At 40.6% G+C, this 24723-nt stretch overlaps 1 protein-coding gene across 1 annotated transcript in view; it reads right to left on the bottom strand.

The window, feature by feature from the left end:
* Positions 1 to 6879: 6879 nt before the first annotated feature.
* ABHD17C (abhydrolase domain containing 17C, depalmitoylase) overlaps positions 6880 to 24723 on the bottom strand; it is a 30706-nt gene continuing 12862 nt past the window's right edge. Inside the window, exons 2-3 of the mRNA XM_010208393.2 lie at positions 12228 to 12407; positions 6880 to 8418 (exon numbers count right to left, since the gene is read on the bottom strand). Coding sequence (XP_010206695.2) covers positions 8199 to 8418; positions 12228 to 12407 — 400 coding nt within the window. The 3' untranslated portion in view covers positions 6880 to 8198. The remainder of the gene's footprint in view (positions 8419 to 12227; positions 12408 to 24723) is intronic.

The following is a 24723-nucleotide window of genomic DNA, read 5'->3' as shown; positions in this document are numbered from 1 at the left end:
TCCACCCATGCTAGGCGACCACTGTGTACCAGACTGCACTCAGCAATGTCCACCCTTGCCAGCATCCCTCACCCTGGCAGCACAGAGCCCAGCCCATCACTCAGCCAGCACCAGAATGCATTTGAAATACCAAGACTATGTCTCCTCCTTATATACCTACCACTTTGTTCCATTTGGGGCTTTAACGGTGTTTTCTTTGGTTTAAGCATTTGCTTCCTGAGCAGAGAGAATGCTTTGGACTGCTGAGCTTCAGACAACACTCCCATGTTCTCGAGGAGCCGAAGCACCCTGTGTAGCAAGAAAGGCTTCACCTTGTGCTGGGCCATCTTCCAAGGGCTGATATGAATTTTGGGCAGGTTGACTTCTTGATCACAGTTATAAAACCGAAAGAGATTCCATGCCAAGCTAGGTCCAAAGGTATCCATCAGAATATATCTGGAAAGCTTAAGGAGCAGGTCACAGGACAACTGCTTCTCTTCTGCTTTCTGGCCCGGGTTCTGACTTAGTGAATTTCTTCCCTTGTGACTCAGGAGAGAGCTGCTCCTGAACATGCTGGAGGATTTGTACAAGTCCATAGTCCCAGGAAAGATTTTCTTACCGTGCAACAGTCTTTCATAATCCATATCCCAGAAAGAATTGTTATGATTCAGGCTACGTTCTGAAATAATCATAAATACAGTAAAATCTACCAAACACCAACACTGAAGAATCCTTGAAATATATCTGTATCTATAGATATTCTGCTGTAGCCCTTGACACAGTGCAGATCATAGAATCGTTTAGGTCGGAAAAAAATCTCTAAGATCATCGAGTCCAACTTTTAACTTGGCACTGCCATGTCCACCACTAACCCATGTCCTTCAGTGCTGCATGTACATGGCTTTTGAATATGTCAAATGGATGGGGACTCCACCACCTCCCCTGGGCAGCCTGTGCCAGTTTCTAACAGTGAAAAAGTTCTTCCTAATATCCAATCTAAACCTCCCCTGGTGCAATTTGGTGCCATTCCCTCTTGTCTTATCTCTTGTTATCTAGAGATAACTAGAGGTGGGCTGGTACCCACCTCACTACACTACTTTGACAAACTTCCTTTATGTTTCAACAGGCCAAATAGATGGTGTTTCAACTTGCAATAGATGGTGTTTTAGGTACTATCATGTAATAAGAATTATTTGTAAGTTTTTATTTAACTAAAGTTTTCTGTAATGCTCAGGAAAATTACCTTTGTTATTTGTACATACCTTCCAGAGTGCACAGATTCCTAAAAAAACTCCTGTCACCAAAAGAGTATTTACTATTCCATATCATTTTTTCTGAAAAGCATTAATAAGAATTCCTATTAAAGACTATAAAAGCCTTTTTTTTGTGTGACTAAGAAAGTAAGCTTTATACTCCCACTGGACTGCTTGAATTTTGGGCCCAGCCCAGCCTCTAGGTATCCAATTGATACAGGGTGAGTTTAAATGAAAGGCTCCTTGCTTTCCAGGTGCTCTCTCTGGTCTCTGCCTGCCAATTAAAGCTGTTAGCTCAGTGTAGGAGGCTGAAGCTGCTGCTGCTCAAAGGCCAGAGTAGCTTCATCCTGTGGACAAGAAGGTACCAGTATGGGCAAATCAGACTTTTTGGACCTTACTTCTAAGGCAGTGCCCCTACCCAGCTCTCCTTCATCCATGAACCTGAAAGGTTCAATTTACACTCTGAGAATTGATCAATAAAGCAATAGCATGCAACATAAGTAGGCTGGGTTTTCACGATAAGCAAGGCTGCAAACACACAAGAAAGCTCTAATAATTAAAAGAGACCAGGAATCCAAAACCTAATTGCATCTTTCCAAAACCGTGTGAAATAGTTAATGTTTTACCACAACAGCATACTACAAAAAGGCTGGAAATCATGTCCTGGGAGCCCTGGAATGTGCCTGCAGCCTTCCATTTCACTTCTGAGCACAGAACAAGACTTTAAAGAATGTTCTTCTATTTCCCAGAGGTAGATCCCAGTCCATCACATTTGAGAAGCTTCAGGTACTTATTTATTTATTTTCCTTGCATATTGCAACTGTATTAGTTAAAGATTCTTCTATTATGTTGAAATGATACATATCAAAACGCACCTTTAGAGCTCTGATTCATCCCTGATATATGATGCTGTGTTACCTTGAAAGTGCAAAACACGACTGCTAGGACTAGATGGCAGGGGGTAACTCAGGAATGTGTCATAGTGAAAGCAGTACTCTGGGCTTTGGGACAACATGGTCTAGTGGCAGGTGTCTCTGTCAATGGCAGGGGGGCTGGAACAAGATGAGCTTTAAGGTCCCTTCCAACCCAAACCATTCTGTAGCTCTATGTCTGTCCTCCAGAGCAATCAATCGCCACTGATTCACCCTATTCGTAAGACTCCTGAGAGATCAATGAGCTCTTCCACTACTTTACTAACAGGCCAACACTGAGAGAAGAAAATTGGTTAGGTGAGATCCTGCAGAGAAGCAAGAAGAGAGGAAGGAGGACTTGGGGTCTATATCATCCCCTCCTCCTGTACAGATAGATATGTTAGGGAGTAGATGACCCACATGGAAGAGGACTGCATGCACTGTGGCCTGTAGCAGGCTGAGACAAGGGGCAGACCCAAAGCCTCCTTGAGTGCACCTAATGGCACTGCTGCAGTGGAGTGACATGAAATAAAAGCAATGTTAAATCTTTAAGTAGGTCTGCAAGCTTTCCAGAATAAACTGCTGGGTAAAACGTTATTTAGAATAAACAAAACTTTGGATCAATGTCTGGTCTGCAAAGGCAGTTCTTAAACAAAAGAAAAGACATGATGAACTAAAGGAGAATAAAAATGAAGGGCCATTGCATGCAGTCACATCCAAAGCCACAGTTTTATCATGCCATCCCTCTGTCTTGAAATCAGACTGGAAAACAGAGACGCGTTTCCCTTCCCTTTTTCTTCAGAGAAAACTAAGGGTTAGCTCTTGCAGCTACTCCTCTCCTTCTCCTAGCCCAGGAGCTCCTTCTTGCAGCTCTTTCTCCTGGCCTGGGACAGCCGTAGCCAGGGCAGCCCCGAGCCCGGCCCCTCCGGAGCAGCAGCAGCCCGGGCAGAATCAACCGCGGCGGGCGGTTGGCTCCGGGTCCTGTGCGCGCACTGAGGGGCTCATCCCGGGGCGGCTGCAGCACCGCTTTCCCCCCCTCCTCCTCTTCCTCCTCCGCGCCAGCACTGCCCACCCCACCGCCGGGCACTCGCTGGGAGACCGTCACCGTGTCGTTACTGACTGTTGGCACTCGTTGCCTGCGCTGCCGGGCGGGCACCCACCGCCAGCACCAGCGGGAGCAGCAGCGGGAGCAGCGGCGGCAGCGCCCGGGCGGTGGCGGAGCCTCTCGGGGCGGCCCGCGGGCGGCTCCACCCGGGGCGGGCACCTGCAACACAGACAGCGGGGTTGGCCCCTGCAGACCCCCGCCACGCCGTCCCTCCCGCCTCCGCTCGCGGCGGCGCTTACCTGCGTACGGCCGGTGGAACGGCATCGCTGGCACCGCTCCCTCGGCTGCCGGCCCGGCCGTGCCCCGGGGCCCCGGCGGAGCGCGGCTGCCCCTCGGCGCGGAGCCCAGGCGGCTGGGCGGCTGCCCGGGCTGCGGCAGGAGGGATTTCCCCCCGCCGGCACACAAGGGCTGGTTCTGTGGAGAGCGGCCGCCCGCCGGCACTCACCCGCGCTGCCCCGGGGCCCGGCGGGGAGCAGGAATGCTCTGTACTCTGCCGAGGGAGAAAACTCATCCCCGGCCCAGGCAAAGCAGAAGAGCAGCACACCTTTATGTTCAGGAGTCCCCAGGTAAAGCTACAAGCACAGGAGACCGAAGGGCCCAGACCAGCACTTGCCTGTGCCCCAGCAAACCTCGAGGAACCCAGAGCTTTACTTTAGACAGGAACATGGTGTCTGCTCAGAACCTGCTGCACCTCTGTGGCACAAGGAAATCCAGAATCCATCTTTACCTTTACAGGAACCTGAATACAATTTACAATTAACACGCTGAAGGTGGTTTGGGGTTTGGGTGGTTTTTTTCTCTTCTTTTCTAATGAATGCAGGCATGTTACTCCAACACTTTCTGCTGAATCAGTTTGGTTGCTGCAGGAAACCAGCATCAAAACCAGACATTGCCAGAGGCAAAGTCTGCCAGGAGTAGTGCTCACTCTCCTGCTGTAAGCACCAGCTTGTGCATTTTACTATTGTAGCCAAGTTATGAGACCCAAAATACTGCACAGCTGAAATACACCCTCCTCCTGCTTTCAAATTCACACCCCTCTGGTCTAAGAATTACTGCTGGACTTTGAAAGCAATACGTATTAAGCAGTTAGTTTGTATGCTTCATCTCATTCCCTGTAGCACAGTGCCCACCATCAAAGAGCCAACCTGCCCTTAACCAGTGCTGGGAGTACAAAACAGCATTTGCAACACAAGAAATCTCAGAGCAAAAACCTCTGCCAAATTCCACACCAAAGGATGTAGAGAAATAAGTTCAATGGTCTTAAACAAGATCATTAATTTCCATTCATGAGAAGAGACCCAGGGATGAAAACATTTTCCAAATCGAGGTTTACTGCTGAACAAATAACGACAGGAAGAAAGCCGATGGGTTCTCTGCTTCTGTGTTTAGCAGCCTTTGGAAGAAGTAAATACAATGCAGAATTTATAAAACACGTGTACAAAGCAGAGTGCAAATACAGGTTGGGGCATTTAGAGTGTTACAAGGTCAGTGCCCAGGGCAGAGCTGTCACAAGCTACAGGAATGACATGGAAGAAAAAAAATGCATCAGAGGCAGCACAGATAATGGCTCTCCATGTGAATACAAGTTAAATTTGTAACAGTTACATCCATTTTTAAAGCATGCATATCAAACTCCTTGGGAAATGGCACCTTTGAAGCTGCAACAAATATTATACTCTGGCTTTTTCAAAGTATAAACAGTAGACAAGCACTGACAGAACAGATGTGTCCCATCTTACCTGCCTGAAAGCAAGCTGCACATCGTCTACAGCTGCACTAAGTGAGCAAAAAGGGTAAAATCACACCAGAAAGATGGTTAGAGCATGTGCATCAAGGGAATTTGTTAGTGATCACTTATACCCTTCAAAGACCCGTTGCATAATTTCTCCAGGCAAAGCCAGCCATTTCTACAGTGACACCTTGGTGGCTCTAAAATATGCACAAGTTCTTGTAAAGGCCCACGTTATACATTTAAATGAGAGAATGTTAGCAGTTTGCTGTCACAGACTGTTTTTCAGCCCAAAGTTTATGTTTCATAACCTCTCATCATCCCCTTCCTCCTCATTGCAAAATTCTAACCTTTTTTTCTTTAAGCATATGAGAACCTGGTATCCACTGTCTCTGGTTTCATGAGTTGGCTGTAGGTTTTTTCAACTAATAGTTCAAATGTTGGCCAGTTGTAGTGCTTTGAAATGCCTGAAACTGGAGACTTGCATCAAATCATTCCTAAGAAGCTCAAAACTATTTATTGTGGAAAGGATAACTGAGAAAACAATACAGACTTTAGAATTCAGTTAAGAAATATTGGATGGGAGTAGGGCTACAAGGGAAAAATATTTGAGAGACCAAACAGGTAAATTAATTATTCAGTTAAAAAGAGAGGGAAGATCCATAACAGCAGATCACTAATAGGTCATTAACATTTTAATTAACAGTGGAGTTAAATGTAAGCAAACTTCCCAAAGCAAAACAGGCAACACAGAAGTCAGAAGAACAATGCAGCACCTCTGAGAATTTGTTAGGCAGAAATTTGGACAAATAAAAGACAGTACAAGTGGAAATTCACATTCAGCAGAATCCTGGGAACTCAGGCTGCATGTGCAGAGACCATGGAACAAACACCATAATGCTGAACTCAGATTTGGGGTTGTCACTGATAGAGGAATACTTACAGAAAGCAAAGCAAATGCAAAGAGAAGTCACAACAGGACAGCAGGAGTTAGAAAAGTAGTATTTTGGGAAAAAAACCACCAATTTATAGGGAAAAAAGGTTAAAAGTACCAGTTTGTTGAAGTAAAAGGGTAGCTACAAAAGGCCATGAGGAGAAGAAACATTGTAAGCTAAAGATTTTGGAGCTACACAAAATTCAATGTGGGTATTAAAAAGCAATGTGTACTTTAGTACAAATTCCCCAGGTAACTACATGGACAGGTTGACACTTTCAAGTGTTATCTCCAGTACCTTTGCCAGAGACACTGGCTTTATTTCCACAGGGCTATATGTTTCCACAGGAAGAGCACAAGTAGAAATGGAAGAAAATCCACCATGGCATTTAGGAAGGTGCAAAACAAAAACAGATGAAGTATGTATCTGAACATTTGACATGCAGGAGGGACATGGCACACTCAGGGTGATGATTAGGCTAAACCTGCCAGTTTTGTCTGGAAGAGCCACCAAGGCAATGGCTGCAGGCCCTGCTGCTTGGGATGTTCAAAACTCACAACTGGACACCACAGATGTACAGATCCAGATGATGTGGTGTCCTCATTTCTCCCCAATATAAATGAAAATACCAGATTTTCTCCTTTTACAGTAATAGGGCCAAGTCAATAATCAAAGACAATGCACACACCTACTGCACAAATTAACTACAGGTCTGTTATAACGTTCAAACATTTCTTCTAGGCAATGAATCGTGACTTCTCATTACTTAAAACCAGATGAATACCATTTAGAAGTAATCTCTTTTGCATCTGATTTACATAGCAAACCTCACAGAAATGTGGCTTTGCACATTAGGAGAGTTTTCCTTGCAAGGAAGGAATGAAAGGAAACAAACTGAAGTTACCCTTACCAGGCGATCTGTACTTTACACTTCCCTTGTGTATGGAAATCACATGCCAAATAAGATTCCAAAATTCAGCAAGCTCTAATCCATGCATCCTTTATTCCATTACAATCACTGTGTTGCATTCTAGCAACAGGACACAAACTGCAATCAATCGCGATCAATTTGTACAACAATCTGAGGCTTACAGTACATTTAAGGCCTTTAAATTTGGAAAAATTAGACCTATGCTAGTAGTGTAACAATTTTTTAAGTGTCTTGCATTTCTGATGCATAATCTGTGCGATTCCAGTGTCAAAGAATCAAATTACTTCTAAACTAAAAAGATCAGCTCAATGAAAATTTCGTTACATAAATTCATCAAAACATAAATGTGTAAATTTCTTCTTTTTGTCCTGGAAACTTTATAAAACTTTAATAGCAAAATAATGTAGGGATAAAAACATATTTTAACAAAATGTATTCAATCATATACAAACCAGAATTTTGCAGTTTATTGTAACTAGACTTAAATTAAAACTACCAATTAAGAATCTATGCACAATGTAAATTCAAATATGTACAGTACTTTTAAAAAGTCTACAGGAATGCTTTACAGAAGGAAATGTCTGTTATGGCTATTATTCAGACCATCTGAATATTAAAATGAGTTTTCTAGTAGTAAATTTACACATTTATTTTTCAACAAAAGCAATTTTGTCCCTAGTTCCTTTAAGAATATTCCAGTTATGTTTATACAGGTAATGGAGAGGTCGTTACAGAGTTTAGCCCCATATAGTAGTTTGTTTATCTTCAGGAAAAAAAAAAGTATATTTAAATAATTTACTTGGGAAGATCAGTAAGTTAACAAAAGACCACTAGAAGGGAGGAGGGGGAAACTTCATCACAATAACTTTCCAGTTACAATACCACAGCTAGAAACTTTACAGAGAAAGTACTCCCTTAGATTGAACCCATGACTGATTGTTCAGAACAAGCTGTAGCTCGTAACAGTTGTGTTCTCCACACTGAGAACACTGGGAAAAAAGAGTCTTAGTAGGACAGAATTATAAATGATCTGAAGTGAGACAGAGAAAACTGATCTTCGATTAATACAGCACTAGGTAAAAAGTGTCCCCATAAGCAGCTAGTATTCCCATTTCTCCTTCAGGGCAAAGAAGCTAAAAATTGTTGGAATTACAGTAGTTGACCATATTTGTGTGCATTAGTAGAATAATTTCCAGATATAAAAGACAAATTTCATCAGATGTTTGATTAGAACACCCTAATGACAGGGTATTTCTTCATAGTATAAAGCTATTACAGCTATCCAGTTAAAGCATGTGCAAAACCAGGTAATTTCTTCCGTTCACAGTAACTGAGGTAAAATCAGGTAGGCTTCTTCAGGAGTTGGGAAGTTCATGAGATATGAACTGTTTTAGTCTCTCTAAGTATTGTGCATAAAGCTCTATGTCATTATGCCCAGCCCCTTCCACCCAGAGGGGCTCTACTGCTCGTGGACATCGCTCATACATAGCCAGGCCATGGGAGAAATCGATCACCTCATCTTCGGTACCATGGATTACCAACACAGGAGAGGTTACTTTAGATATCTTGTCAATGCTGGAGAATGGAAAAGAAAAAACATAGCTCAGTTTGGGGCTTTAACTTCCACATCATTACAGAAAGCAAGCTTCACTATCGTGATCAGTATGTGATCCAGTTACCACTGCATGTTTTTAAATGGCTGCAAACCATTGGAACTGTGCCCAAAACACACGGGTAAACAGGAGCCTGCACTGCCATCACCATCCTCCCACCAGGTCTAAAGACAGGCAACTCCAACAGGCAGCACACAAATAAGTTTGGCACAAATAAGCCCCCAAAACAGAGAGCATATATATCTATCAGAAAACCCACAGAGAGGCAAGTGAGATTCCATGGGATGTGCTGCCAGCATGGACTCTTCATATTACACATTATCACTTCCTAATTTATAGATTAGGAACTAATTAACTACATTCCAGTCATAAGACTTCATTAAAAAAAAAAAAGCCTCAGCTCATGTAGTTTGAACCTGTCTCTAAACACCCAAATGAGGCAGATTCAGCTAAAGAAAAACAACGTGGTCTTTGTACTGAGTGTTTAAGTTCAAACAACAAAGGAGAAAACTGTGGGAGAAGAGCTTTACATGCAGATATTTAACTGCAAACCAAAAGAAACTCAGAGGATTTTACTCCATGCAACCAACTTCTTGCCAGCTCTGACTGCAAACCAGCCAAAAAGTAATTTTGTTCCCCTTTTTGTTATAGCTACACAGAGCAGACCAACATATCTACAAAACACCTCTCACAGGAAAACACGGTCAGCCGAAAGGGAAAAGTGACAAATGCACGCCAGAAAAACCCAATTATGAAGCATGCTGGTAGCACATGAACTTCAAAGTGGTAAACAGCAGCTTTCTCTGGCTGTCTCCACCCAGGCACCAGCTTTTATTTCCAGTCAGTCATTTCACATTGGTAGTTACCAATAATTCCAAATCAGTATACAGACACCAAGTGCTAATGACCTCTCGGCTTCCTACCAGCTCCACTTACATCAACAAATGGAGGAACTGGCTCGGGACATTATGCAGGGTATGGGATGAAGTAGGTAGAAAAATGAGTACAGTAACATTAGTTTTGTCCTCCTATCAAATCTGATTTCTGTGTGCTATCTAATAAAAGGTGTTTGGATTTTCCTGCTCCTGAAGAAGAAGAAAACATCCAACTTTCTAAGACCAGAGATTTTACAAAGCGATCAAGACTGCTGAAAATGAATAACACAGATGCCAACATACACTGACTTAAAAACAGGTTTAAAGAAGCTTTATGAAAATATAAAGTTAATTAAAAATTCTGATGTAGACCAAAGCAGTAAATCTCACACATATAAATCTCAGCATTTAGTACTCTAAAGAACTGTCATTGGTGTTCCAGTAAACAGCTGAGTGTAAACACATTTCTGTGCCTGTCTCAATACTCCTCAAAACACCCAGGCTTCATGTCATTTAAAGAGGAAAGGTGTTATTTAAAATTAAAATGAAGCCTATTTCCCTTTCCCTGTGTGGAACTTGAGTTCTGTGTCACTATGCTGAAAACAGAAAAATACCCAAAAAGTAAGAGACATCACAATAAGGCAGATTTTTTTTTTCCACCGTGATTTTCATCCCCAAATTAATATCATAGGCAAATGAAACTACTTTATCATCAACATGCTATATAAACTGAAGGCTTAAGCCCCTGAAGGGTCTGTCCCCAAGTTCCACAATGTGACAGACACGTCAGCTATAAGCAGCTGCAGAGATATTGATACATAATTCTGGTGGCTAGATATTGAGTCGTTATTTATTGTAGGAAATCAGGAAACCCCTTTCATTCCAGTATTCAGACAATGAAGCTATTTTTCCACACATATTCATAGACCATTAAGCTAGATAATATTTGTATTTTGCAGAAAATTGGACAGCATCCCATTGCCAACTCAGTGACTCATAAGGCAGTATTTAAACTGCACATTAGACTTACTTAGTATTCTTAGCCACATCGTTCTGCAGCTAGAAAAATCTACAGAGACCAAATTCTCATGGAGTCCCAACATAAAATGCACATAATAGCAATTCACTGTAGGTGCACACAGAACTGTTTTGTTTTGCACCGTGAAGTTGAGCTGCACACGCTCACAGAAGCGCATCGCTGTTAATTTTCACTGCTTACAGTACAAGTGAACTCAGACTGGCAGCAACAAACAGCTCAGTAGGGTAAGAACGAAGTACTGGAGTGCTACAGTACCTCTGCTGTCACTGTCCCCCTTCCCCCCACTTTTTCTTTAAGATGTTATTTGATTTGGTTGATAATAGCTAATCACTGTTACTTCTGCTATCAGAGCTATTTTAAGGCTTTGTTTTTCCCCCCCTCACAGAAGCATTTGTCAATAGCACATACCAGGTTTGAGGATGATGAATGAGTTGGAGTACAAGTGTTTCAAATTCTGTCTGCACCTTCAACAACTACTAATTAATAACTCATTTGTGAGAATTCTAAGCACAGTGACTGGACACAGATAACTGTTAGAGCTGCTATTACTTGGCCACTATTACTTCTAGCTGTTTTGGCATTCAGATTTATATCTACACAGCCTCCCCCACCTTCTAATTTTAATTTGTTGTAACCAAAATAAACTTAAATGCTACGAACATCCTCTGTTACACTTACTGAAAACATGGCCTTCTGAAGCAAAGCCAAGCTTCACACAAGACTCAGAGAAGCTTCTGTTTTGTCTTCCCCCTTCCACACGTGACTCAGTTTTTATCCGTACCTGCCTTCATCCCCCACCAGGTCTATAATACCATGCTATGAATAGACTGTCTTTTCTGCTCATTCTCTTACAATTTAAGTTGGGTCAAATGAGAAGTATTAAAAAATTCCTAGAACATCTGCTACTCTCAGGACCTCTACTATCCCAAATATTTGGATAATCTAATTTAGGTCTATTGCAATTGCTCTTCAAATGAAACACCAGGCAATAAAGGCAACCGTTTTATCTTGAAACCAGTTGCATATAGCTTTCTCTACATCAAATATTCTAGAGCTTCATAAAACAAGCTCAAAATCTTCCAAAAGAGGGGCAGTAACTTACTTTATTTTGGTCACAGACATTACTATCTTCTGTGATCACCATCAGGGAGAAACAAATACAAGCCTTTGTATCTTTAGTGATTTTTATATGGACAGCATACCAAAGATGCAGAAGGTTTTTACTTACAATAACCAAAGGCAAAGAAACACTAAATGCATGCCCTAGAGACTACAGGTGAAATGCAGAACCAAGCTGAAAAGCAAACCGCATCAGTCTAACACTCTAACCTCTAACCCTCTCTTGTTTTCTCTGTTTAAAAACAACAATTACCTATACCTTTTTCTCTGCTGATTTGGTAAAACTCTAGCAAAATTTTAACAAGCAGTTGAAAACAGAGCATCCATTTCATGATACCATCTTACTTCTAAATCGAAGTTAATGGAGATGTTAAGAGCATACAATTACTGATTTGTTAGTCATTAACCTTAGTAGTGTATTATCAGTTTTTAAGCTACTACTCCAAGCTTAACAGCATAAAAATTCTGATATTAACAACCTATAAGAAAAGGAGAAAAAAATTATTTGCAAACACTAACATCTTATTTGTTCATTGTGCTGACCATCATGCCAGCTTGAAACTGACATCAGCCTCTTTCTTACACGGTCAGACTCTGCTGGGATTTAGGTGTGCATATCTGAAGCTTAAAACCTAGGTGACAATTCAATAAATTTCCCTAGAAAATTACACAACTAGTCCCTTTTAAACACCTAATGAGAGCACACTGAGTCTAGAACAACCTTCTTCACATACGTACCTTGGAAAAGCATCAAAGCAATAGGTTTTCCTAGTGTCGGGAAAAGCTACCCGTAATCCAGACATCAAGGGAGAGTGAAGGATTACTGCTGCACACTCGTACCGAGATGCAAGGTCTACTGTAGGGACAGTACCAATACTCTGACCATACAGGATAATGTTCTCAGGACTAACGCCATATCTGTAGAGAAAAGAAACATCCCTTTAAAACAAACAAACAACACATTTCACATCACAAAAAGAAAAAAACCCAAACAAAATAAAAGGAGAGAGGGATAAAACCTAAAACGTTCTTCCTACTCTCTGTAGCTTTAAAACAGTCCAGTAAAGCAAATAATCAAAATATTAAACAGGCTGAAGAGAACATCCTCCAAGGGAAAATGTCAAGTTTGTTAATCTTCACCATCTTCATAAACACCTCTTATCTTCCACTCCACAGCACAGCAAATTATAAATCAGACTCCCCCCACCCAAAGTCACCCTCAGGAACTTCAATTAGATATTCTGCAGGCTAACCACCTTTCCACCATTGAACAAGTAGTTACTCCTCTGCCCACTTTTCACACTGTTGGAAAAAAAGGAGTAAACTGCCTCGTTAATGTAGCTAAAGACATCAAAGAGGATACAAATTTGAAACGATGGTTCTGTTCATTTTTTTCAGTTTTTAATCAGTGTAAATTATTCCTCATTTTTCGTTTCCAGTTTAAAACATGTCAGGCTTGTTTTGTAACTACAAAAGATGTGTCATTCCACAAAATTCAGAGCTCGTAGCGAGTCCTGGGTGGCTCCCCAGTAGTCTCATCCAGTCTATAAAATCATCCGGCTTGTGTGCCATTTCACAGTTAAAAAAAGTTGAGGATGATACTCAGTTTTCACTTATAAGCACACAAAATAGAAAGGTATTTGGAAGGGGCACCGGAGGAGGTGACAGTGGCTAGGAAGAAGTGAAAAGTACAGTAGTATTTGGCCACTGCAACTTGTTGGGAAAGCTGCAAATCAAAGCTGTTACTTGTTTAATTATAAAATATTTACTCAGAAGACTTTGATGTGTAACTCCACTTCCTACTGCAAGCCTTATAAAGAACAATCGAGTACAGAAGGCAACACATTTTTAGTAGAAAATAATTTGTTTTCGCCAGTCTACACTGTCTACAGTCCTGCTGTCATGGCTATGACAATGAAAACCAAAGTCTACACATTAGGCTATACCCTACACCTGGAAGGTTTCAACTTCCCTGCCAAGCTGATAGTGTGGTGTATGGCAAGCCTGGATAGCACTTGACTCTCAAGCAGATAAATGACATGTGCAAAAGAGAAACTTATGATGTAAGAACACTCTATTAATAATTCAAATTACAATAGAAGAATAACCCAGTACTAATTATTCAGGCTGTCAAGATTGCCTGGTTTTACAGTGAAGTAAAACTAGACTGGATTACGGCACTGTGAAACTGGATTTTTCTTAGTATTGCTATACCGCTGAGCATAAGGGTGCTTTTGGCATCTACTGTAACATGAATAAGCAACTGTATAAAAATATCTCCCTGGAGTAAAATTTTATCCTCTTGGTAACCAAGCAGCAGCTCATGTTGGTGGTCTGTCACCACAGCCATGGCCTGATGTTTTTAAAGAGATACTGTGAAGCTCTTTTAGGAGATTTTTTTCTCCCTTACTGTTAGCAATAGTCCACACACAGCAGTGTTTAGTTGATTTTGCTATGCATGTTAACAGGATCTTGGAGCAAAGTCTTATCCTCAGGGACTTCATTCTGGCTGTTGGGTAGGAAAGGCTGGAGGGAGGTATGCACCTTAGAAAGCTGTACATTAATATGATGAGCAGATCGTATTAAAGAGAGGCAGAAATGCAGCAGCTCCAGGGAACACAAGAAAATGGGACTGAAACAAGATCCATTATGTGCCACTGAGGTAGGGGTACAATGATATTAATGCTGGTGGGTTTTGCAATATTATCCTGAACATCAGTATCATGATAAGTGTAAAGTCTCCATTCTAATAAGGTTTATAATCTGAGCAGAATATGGAAACAAATGTCTGAATGAAAAAATGAGAAATCACAGGGTAACAGGACAGCATAGGGTAGCAAGAGAATTCCTTCAACACATACAAATGCCCTACTACGGCAATTTTCTTCAACATTAATCTGCTTTGGATTCATGCCTTTTAATGCCATTTCCTTTCTGAAAACAGCTCGTATTGTACATGGAGCAGCTTGCTGCTGTGGCAATAGGTACTTTAGAAACCAACAATTTCATAAAATGACAAAGTCAGATATAGTCTATGGCATCGATAAAAGAGATCTCTATATTTAAAGTAGCCCTTCATCACCCAGTATGTGCTACAGCTACTCAGCATCTAATACTGCTGAAAGGCACAGTGGCAATTTTGAAAAACAAACAAATAAACCCTTAAAGAAGTAATAGGATGCTGTGCTAGTGCACTTGTATGCTCTCATCAGGTCAAATGTCTTCTCTACTTTGTATTCCTATTGACATGACAGACAACTAAAAGAATCTCTTGGATCATTTTGGTTAGAAACAGTCCAACTTTCCAAGACAGAAGAGTTACTGTAACAGATTTATCTTTTTAAGCACTTTACCATTAGGCCATCAATCAGAAGGTGAGACATTAAGCTTACCACAAACATCAGCAGAAACAGTTACACGTAAAATTTATTGCGAGGCCAAAGAACATATGACAACTCACAAGCAAGGGCCATGAATAATTGACACGTGTGAGCTGAAGGCCAGGGCCTGGCTCCGTGATATTTTGTGTCTTCATGAATGCTGTCCAGATGGTGACTCAGCAAGCACCCTTCAACTGAAGTACAAAATGGCCTGGAGATTCTATCTTTAAAATACAGTATGCTTTAAGCAAAGGCTGGGTCCCTTCCTCGTCCCCTGCGAACTCCCTTGTGGTATTAGATAATTGTGCAATGGGAACAGTGATACTGAAAGGGAAACAGAAGAAAAGAGGAAGAGCAGAGACTGATCAGAAAGTAACAAATGAAAGGGAAACTAAGTGACATAATTAAAAGGAAAGAATGTGATAGAAAAAGGCAACAGACATTCTGAGAAGAAAGGAAATGTGTTACAATCTGCTCTCCTATTAAGGAAGAAAGTCCTTCCACCAGCTAAATGGCAGCTCCTAAAAATATCTTCCTTGAAACACAGCAGCTTTGGTCTCTGTGGAAACAGAGTTCCATCCAACAGAGCGAGAGACCCAAGTTAAATTTATGGGTTTGCTCCTGCACTTCTCCCGTGGAGCCCATCAGAGAGTTCAAAACAAGCAGGGCAACATTTCAGTGTGGAAACCAGCCTTCAGCAAAAGCAAAGTATGAAGCAATTCAAATAGTTACCATGGGCATGTGTAAAACATGGATTTGACAAGGGTGAAAAAAATAAATGAAAAGAAGGCAGACATGTTTTTTTACCCCAAGGGATGTCAATTACTGAGAAGCACAAAGTTACTGCTGTTTAAAATGATGCAAGTTTTTCTGCTCCCCATCAGCCAAAACACCAGTTAGTAAGTTCTCCAGCCTAGCCTACTCAGTAATCCAGGAGTAGATTATCTGGATTACAGATTACCGCTCTCATGGGTGCAGAAAAAGCCTCAGCTATCATCACATGCAGTACAGCCATCTACACCTACAATCACCACTTCAGGCCAGGTCTAGCCAAAGCACCAACACACCCCACAGTTAACAGCAACACAATTTGTTACTGTGGGTTTTTTTTCCCCCGTGTTAGTGTCTTAATTTATACAAATTAGGTTTACCAGCAATTCTGGTCTCCTTATGATAACATGAGCTATGTGCACTGAAGGTGGCTATTATGAATCTATATCCCAGCCTTTCTCTTACTTGTTAGAGAGTAATAAGAGACCTCACTCACACCAACAGGTCAGTGGGTTGCAGGAGGGTGGGAATACTGCTGACAGCAAGTATAGCAAAGGAGGATGGGACACAATGACTTCTAGTTCAGTCTGCTTAGCTCTAGGGTTGTGACTTGAGCCTTGTCCCTCATCAGTTTCCTCATGCAACACAGCTGAAGGTATCAATTGTCTTTGTAAACTACTTAAAGTTTTCTGTCTGACGGCACTATGAACAAACAACATTATCATAAAACTACCTTTAATCACAAGCATAATACAATGATTTTCCCCCCACCCATGCCAGGCTTCAGCTTTGAGTGACACAGATGGAAAGTTTACCATTGCTATTTTTACTCTCTCCTTCCTCAGTTGAAAGCACTAGTGGAATGCTGCTGCAGGGACTACAGACGTGCCATACAGCTCCAAAGCCCTGCAACGTTCACAGCCAAAGTTACAGCATCTGTGCCAATCCTCAGAGGTGCTAAATACATATTCATTAATGAGGCCAGTTCTTTTTTCAGGTTGAAACAGTGAAGTTAATCATGCCTTATATTTTCAGTTTTGAAGTTTTACGATACTTGCTATCCCAATGTCCCTTACCAAAACCAGCAGCATATAGAACAGCACAGATATGGCAGCAGCAACAAATCAGTTTCAAAAATAGTCACAGTAACTCTCTAGGCAGTGTTCTCACTACACAAACCCCATTTCATGACTCTGTCCAGACCTACTGTTCAACTGCTACTAAATTAAAGCAGCTGCAACACAGTATATAATGATAGCCAGGAAAAACAAGGTTCATGCACCCTTGCAAGCAGTTTGAAATTATGCACTCCCCTCTCCACGGAAACACCACTATGAAATAATTAATGTTCAAGACACAAAGAACATCAGCAGACATCAAGAATGACACAAATCATGTCATCTTTGGAGGAAATAGTGTCTTCCAAAGTCTTTTTACTCGAACATACATGTGCTTAGTTACTATAAGAGCTACATGGGCTACTCTTCATGTCTGTTTCTTTATAGGAACCCATTTGTCACAACATATTATTTGTTCCCTTTTTAAAATCTCTAAACTTTAGAATCCAGAGAAATTTAGATTGCTTGTTAAAAAGCTAAGGTACGCTTTTCTAGAGCATCATTACACTCCTCCATAAGAACCACAGCTACATTTTCAGAAATAAGTGGTTATTTAATCCAATATGAATCTAAAAATCTAATTTTGGGGGTAAAAAGGAAAACCAAAAATCCTCAGTCAAATAAAAACCTCACATGCAGACTGTATATCATAGAATCATATATCTTGAACAACAGGTTATGTTCCAGGACCTTTGTGTTAAAAAGACTCAACAAGAGGATTTTGGATTATCACAAGTAATTTACAGTGTCGGAACAAAACATTGCATTTCACATTGTGCTTCTGCAAGTACCACTCCAGCACGTCACAGTCACAGCAGATTTTCAGCCTAAATGGCAACACTAAATTGAGAGTAAGGCATTAGATTAAGGAGTTTTGGTGTCAACCATAACACCAACTGTCAAATGAGAGGATTCAGAATTATTTCAAGACACATAGGAAACCTTGGCATACAGCAAGAGTCCCCATGCCAGTTTCTCACTCCAATTTCCTTGAAGTCACACAAAAATTGATCTCAAATTCCTCACTGATCTACTGAACACAACAGGCACTAACACTGGTTCTCTAAATCACGTGATGTCATCTTCCTCCTCCTCTACCTCTGCTCACCAAGTATACAAGTACTCTGTGTTTCAAGTTCAGGTAGAGCAGACTCACTATGACTTCACTTGTCATTGTAGCAAGAGTCAAAACCAGTTTGTATAGTACTCTGACTTCCAAAGCTGCAAAAAGAGACAAGTCTTTTTTGGCATATATCCCAGCACACTGTCACAGGAGCAGACAAGTAATTCCACAAATGTGTTCACACTCAAAATAACTTCAATGGCTGCCAGAGAAATTTAATCAAGAAATTTGCCACAGTTTTACATTTCTATTATTCTACTGCCACACCAGATAGTCATTTGCTTATGCTATGGAGAAACGGGAGCGCTAAGCAACATAGGCTAACTAATACTGGAGTTCCAGAATGACTCTTGAAAAGAAATGCCTTCTAAAAGGCTATTTTGGAAGTTAATTATTTGGAAATATCACCCTACTTCAGGCTTGCTGGACTGTGTGACTGTAGCACGAATCCGGTTCTGTACCAGCTCTTCTCTCCAAATAAATAAATGGATGAAGCAGATGCAACTTCTAGACACTTAAGATCATTTGAATGGAAATAACTTTAATTACATGAAAGCACACATCATTACCGATTCTTGATTATTGTCTTGTGATAATCAGTGATCTCTTATCAAATATTGAGATCTGTGCTCAAAGTTCAATCAGGTCTTAACATTGATATTAAATGTCTCTGGTGAGCTCAACCATGACAAAAGCCGGTGATCTACACACTCCTGAGTAGCAAAGCCACTGCAAGTTTTCCCTGAACAGTCAGGGTAGGTAAAGGCAGGCTCTTTCATGGCATTCTCTGCCACAAACTGTAACTAAAATACATTTTAAATTAACTGAATTAAGCTAATCTACACTGAATAGTTTTGGGGTGAGGTTTGGGTGTCTTTTCATTAAATAAAAGCCAGATAAGACTAGTTCCTCTAAAAAAGTGCTACTTTTCCAAATATAGCCTTAAATTAAATTGTATTCATTTGGCTTGAACATCAAATTCCGAAGCTGTCATGTTTCGAAGTGGAAAACACCTTCCCCAGCTGAAGTTTACCTGCTCAGCACTTGGAGCAAAACCAAGCACTCTTGAAGACTAAATCCATTTCCCTCTTTTCCCCCAGCAAGTTCCTTTCATCATCCATTTTGCTGGAGGCTTTCAGGGCGTAACAGGGCAGCACTTCCGTGTGCTTGTTTTGTGCCACACAGCTTTGAGTCAAATTGTCACCACCCTACTCCCAACCCAGCTGTGCCACAGTTAAACAACCTGGCAGGTAGCTGCTCCAGTCTGCACTCTGTCTTCTGTTACTCATAAATCAGGCTCTATCCTCACAACCATTTATAGTTAATGACCTCACAGTAGAGATCGTCTGACAACTGCAATCAGGCTGTATCTAGCCATTCTATTTTTCAAGCATTTTTCCAGAAATAAGAGGAGTGAAATACAGGAGCATAAAAAAAGGAGAGAGTATGCATCATCAGGAAAGAAGACTTCTGCATATTTGCATTCTGGAAGAAATCTCTCCCAAGCTAGCTAACAATAGCAAAATGTTGTGATATAAATGACAGAATAGGCAGAAAATATGGAATCTGTGCTTGTAGATCAATTTTGATTTTATTGTCAAGGAGTTGCAAGGTAAAACCTCCTTTGTTTTCTCTGTACTGAGAGCTCAGCTGTATTTGTAACATGACTTTTCAGCACCATGATAACCCATAACACTAAGTTTTGGTGTTTGGTTTATGTTACTTTGCTCATTTGTCTACCACAAGTGTAGCAGTTGTATGTATAAACAATAAACAGACTTGGAACAGTTGCTTCTGCCTGACTGAGAGCTTGTTGTTTTTGAGGGGTTTTTTTTTCCCTGGACAGCAGGGAAGGAGGACACAGTTTTCATTAAATGTGTGCAGAAATTTAAGAAGGAATTTGTGCCATGGGCATGTTGATGTAAGAGGACAGAATAACTTTGCCTCTGCAATCATTAATTCTTTCATATGGAGTGAAAGTTAGCAAAAAGACCACTGACAAGCAAAACCAGACTCTTGGAGGACTTACAACAAAAGCGAGTAATGATGTGGCCGAGCCTTCTGTTTGAACTCCTGCCTTCCTCATTTCACTACTTTATGACAAAAGGTGAGTAACATTCCAATACTCAAGATTTCATTCACACAGTGAGAGGGAGGGAGCACTTTCCTACATGAATTCCTCAAAATAAACCCCCACCATTGATGGTGGATTATTATTTCCCTAATCACGGGAGCAAATGCAATCTAAAACCACTGTAAACTGTAACACAAGAAGCTAGCAACAATGGAAATAGGATTTAAACACGTGGATATATTAAAGTGTAGTTCCCTACCCCCAGGAGCTTCCTTTGCTTCAGCAGCCTTAGAATCACCTACAGTTCTTCAGTCAGCACTGTGTCACAAGGATGTGGTTTTGAAGATACACGTGTGCTCTCTACACAGTTTCCTGCTTCTCCCAAAGTGCTTTCTTAGAACAATCTTGATTTACACCATTTAGTCCCAAGACACAATGGGTAGACGGCACACTAAAATGAATCTCTCCAGTCATTTTAAAAATAGAGCACTGAAGTTAAACTGTTGAAGTATTTTGCATTTAATTAAGATGCTCTGTAGCAAATAAAGGTGGAATACAGAAGTCTCAAGCTTTACTTTATCAAAGACAGGAAACCTTTACTGGCCATTGAAAACCTTCATGACCACAGCATCAATAATTCACAAAAACTCAGTCAGCTACATTCTATTATATAGTCTTTACTGTAACTGGTGTACAAAATCTATAGAGTCAGTCTCTGAGGTACATTTAAATAACCTGAGACAGCAGAGAAAAATCTGTTCCTTTCACAGAGAAGCTCAGTTTATAGTATCTTCTGGAGTGAGGAATTCATTATCTTCACCCCCCAGCTTCTATCTTATCTCCATCCTGCTGTGGTGTTTTTATTTCAGCTGCACACATCATACTCTGTTTTACAAGGCAGCTGAGCTAAGACAGGAGCACACTCCTCAATACTTTACACGACGTTAAAACTTTGACAATCCTTTACTGTTGCAAAAAGCCTGCACGTTCACTTGAGATACCCCACGCTCCAAAGCTGAAAAAACGAGGTAGAACAGTCCCTAAAACTGTACTCCTGTAAGGATTGTTATGACAAACAATAAAGATTTGACAATATCCATGTACCTAAACACAGTCTCTTTTAATATTTGTTTTAACTGAAATCTTTATATGTGTCAACTAACACAGAAACCGATTCCCTAGGAAACACTTAAAAATCTGAGTGCAAATATTAACATCAGTTATGTATTCCCACAAGTTTTGTGCTTTCATAGCTGTTTCTAAGATTTCAGTTACTTCCAAACTGAAGAGACTTGCCTTCTTCCCGAGGCTTCACGGTGAGCCAATGCATTCTGGCTCACCTCCCAAGCCCATCACACAACCCTTCTCACCACCCTTGGCTCAGCACTGGGAGATGGAGGGTTTACAAGCCCGGAGGAAGCAAACTTGCTGCTCTCCAACAGTTCTCAAAGCATCTTTGTACAGCAGAACTCCATTATTATTTCAGTACTTCTATCTGTTTATTGGAGCACCTCTGACACCACTGCTCTTACCATAACTCACATCCACATCAAACACTAACTTTCAAATACATTTCCCTTATCTCCACATGCCTACAGCACAATGCAAGACTTTAAGGCCGCTCTGCCACAGCACTCATTGCCAAGAGCTGCACCTATGCAAGATTTAAGGCTCTGACGCATGAGTTGGGATTACTCATCTGAGAGGAGCCCAGTGGTTTTTGACCCGAGCTGCTGCCTGCTCCACCCATCTCCACCATCTCTACCCTTTTGCCAGGTACAAGCTCAGTCTTCTCACAAAGCAAGGGACAACTGCCAAAATGCACAAACCAGAGCAGTTAAGATAAAAAGAAATGTCACCAGGTAAGCTTTAAGTGTATCAGGCTGCAGTTTCTAAAAACCAGAGTTATTAATGTAAAGCATATAATGGAATAGCACTAATCCTAAACTGTAATCAAACAGCAAAGCTCACCTAAAATTTCACACTTATAGGTTTGCACAGCTGATTAGCTACCATACACTATAACTTAATAAAAAAAGTTATTTCCCAACCTAAAGACCTTAAAACAAAGGCACATACAAATTTTGTTGAAGGCAATTGTCTAGATGGTCTAGAAAAATAATTACATGGCTTGCTAAGCTGGAGTTAATCCTTTGGAGGTCAGTATTGGGAAGGCTAGATAAAAACAACCAACCAAACAAATAAAAAAATCAAAGCAGACTACTCAAAAGCTTTGATACCTATAGGGTTTGGCCCTGGAACTACTCAGGTTACTATTCTCACCACTGATTTAACCTACTCAAATGGGTTTTTTTCTTTTGTGTATAGGGTTTCTGTTCTGTGGTTTCCTTGGTTGGTTTTTGGGGGTTTGGGTTTTTTTCTATTCTTGTCTATTTTTGCATCCTCTTCCACCTATCTATTGTATTTTTGTTTATGTTTCAATCTAAGTAAATGCTATTTCATCTACAGGTTTTATAAAGAACCTCACGTTTTCACAGATCAACAGCATTAAATGACTAGTTTTGCTGCAATTTTGACAGAGCTTACAAGTCATTAAATGTGAAATATGTGGCACTGATGCAGCATTTTCCTTATGTCACTTACAGAAAATCCTAACTATATTCAGAAAACAAGCTGATAAAGGAAGATTCAAGTATTACCCACAAAATAACAAAGAAAAACAAAGAAAAAGTCAAACCACCTCAACAAACAGCAAGTGCTTGTACCCAAAATCCTATTACAGCAGACAAAATTAAAGCCACTTTCACACTGTTCTTCAAAGATCCTTGGAAATCTGAATGCAATCTCCCACAGAGCACCAGAGCCAGTGACTGAGAAGATTACATGGGAGCTGCAATGGGTAAGGCTTTGCAAGTATGCAAGCAGACAAACTGGATTCATCATTTCTTCCCATCCAGAAGCATCAGTATAGCTTTGGCAGTGATGTCAGTATCTCCAATACAAAGGATGAGGGCAGGAAGGAGGACAAGAATGGTAGAGAGGTCCTGACACAGAAGTGATTGTTACCAAAGAACAGGTCTGATGGTCCTAAAAAGAACTGACTGCAGACGAACGCATCTGTCCCCAGTATATGAATATTTTATCAGCCAGCATTATATGACGATGACTCAGCTGGCAGTAGGATTTCTCTTTCCCTTATATACTTATATGCTCAAGCACTGCAGAAGAACAAAGTTATTTAATAAGACTGGGCTTCCCTCAAAGATATGCAGTATCTCGAGCACTGAAGGGTATTATACAAAAGCCAAGCATAGAAGTGTCATAGTCTGTGTTATCCAGGAGACCACCCATCCTGCTTGGATAGATCTCTAATTTTCTGGAAATATTTCCTATTTCTTTGAGTTACACTAACCACTTTGTCAGATTTAAAGACTTCTTTAAAAAAAAATCAAAACAATGGGTGCTTCCTCTGCACTGACATGTCTTAAGAATCATAAATAGGTAGAAATCCTTCTTGAGTGACCACCACAACCTCTATTTTTCCCCTACCATCAGATGAATGGGGAAAACATACTCCAGTTTTGTAATTGCTCCCAACACCAAGCCTTATTACAGTACAAATCTGTATGCACTTAAGCACCTGCTTTCAAAGCAGCAGCAAATTCGTAGTCTCACAGAGGAACGTTACTCTCCTGATGAGTCTCTCCTGCCTTCTCTCAATTACCTATTTTCAGCTAGATTTGTTAAATATTCTAACAAACACCAAGAGTGACAACTGCCAAATGGAAGAAGACAGTCATTTCATGAAAGTATCTATTACTAGAAAAGATTCTTCCAGCATCTTTTCAGAAACACCAAAACTCTGTGTTCTTTCTCTGTGCTATTTTTATATTGGCACTCTGACTTGTAAATCAGACTCATCAATTCCTTTCTTCCTAAGCGTCCTCAAGTACTTCCATTGCCGTCACTCAAAGATAGGCTGACTTGTCTCTACCAGGATTAACGATCTGTTTCTCAAAAAAAATCCATACATTATCAAGTCCTTATTGAAACCTGCAGTGTTTCACACTTTGTTTTCCTCTTGCATGTGTTCCTTTAATGAACACTCAGTGCAAAGAATGTTCGTGCCCCAGTAACAGTCAATGTAAAGCTAAAATGATTTAAAAAAACATATAGCAATCACCAGGATTAACAGCACCAGATGTTCTAAAACAGCAGACTGCAGATAACTAGTTCAGAGCTTAAAAAAAAAAAAAAAATCAAATTTCCTAGCCAAAGCCTTTATCAAGACAAACCCAGGGGATAAATCCCTCCTCCTGTCTCCCAGCAGATACTTAGTGAATAGTAACATTCAGCACATAGTTAAAGTTTCCTCTGCACACTTCAGTTGAAGTGCTCATGAAACCTGCTTTATGCTCTCCAGGAACTGGAAAAGATGGCACAAAAAAAAGTGATTTATGACAGAAACAGATATCTGCATTTAACTAAACGCAAAGAGATTAAGTATCAGTAAATTTTACCTAATTTAAAATAACAAATGTACTTTTTAAAAAGTATTAAATACTCTCATAACTTTCCTAAACTCACATCAAAAATTCAGTCCTGCAACCAAGTCATATATGCTTTTTCAGCTTACTCAGCCATCTTATCTGGCATCACCTGAGCTTCTATGGAGTAAAACAAATTTTGTCCAGATTGTGCGAATCAAAGAGGTTTTAACAATGGTCAAACAGCATGTTTGCATACTTTGTTTCCTGCCAACACACCTAGTTAATGGGGCCAATTGCTTTTGTATTCTTTTTGGTGA

The sequence above is a fragment of the Colius striatus genome, chromosome 7 (assembly GCF_028858725.1).
Source record: "Colius striatus isolate bColStr4 chromosome 7, bColStr4.1.hap1, whole genome shotgun sequence".
Classification (NCBI taxonomy): Eukaryota; Metazoa; Chordata; class Aves; order Coliiformes; family Coliidae; genus Colius; species Colius striatus.
The sequence above is the reverse complement of the archived record's forward strand: the minus strand, read 5'-3'. Positions and strand labels throughout refer to the sequence as shown.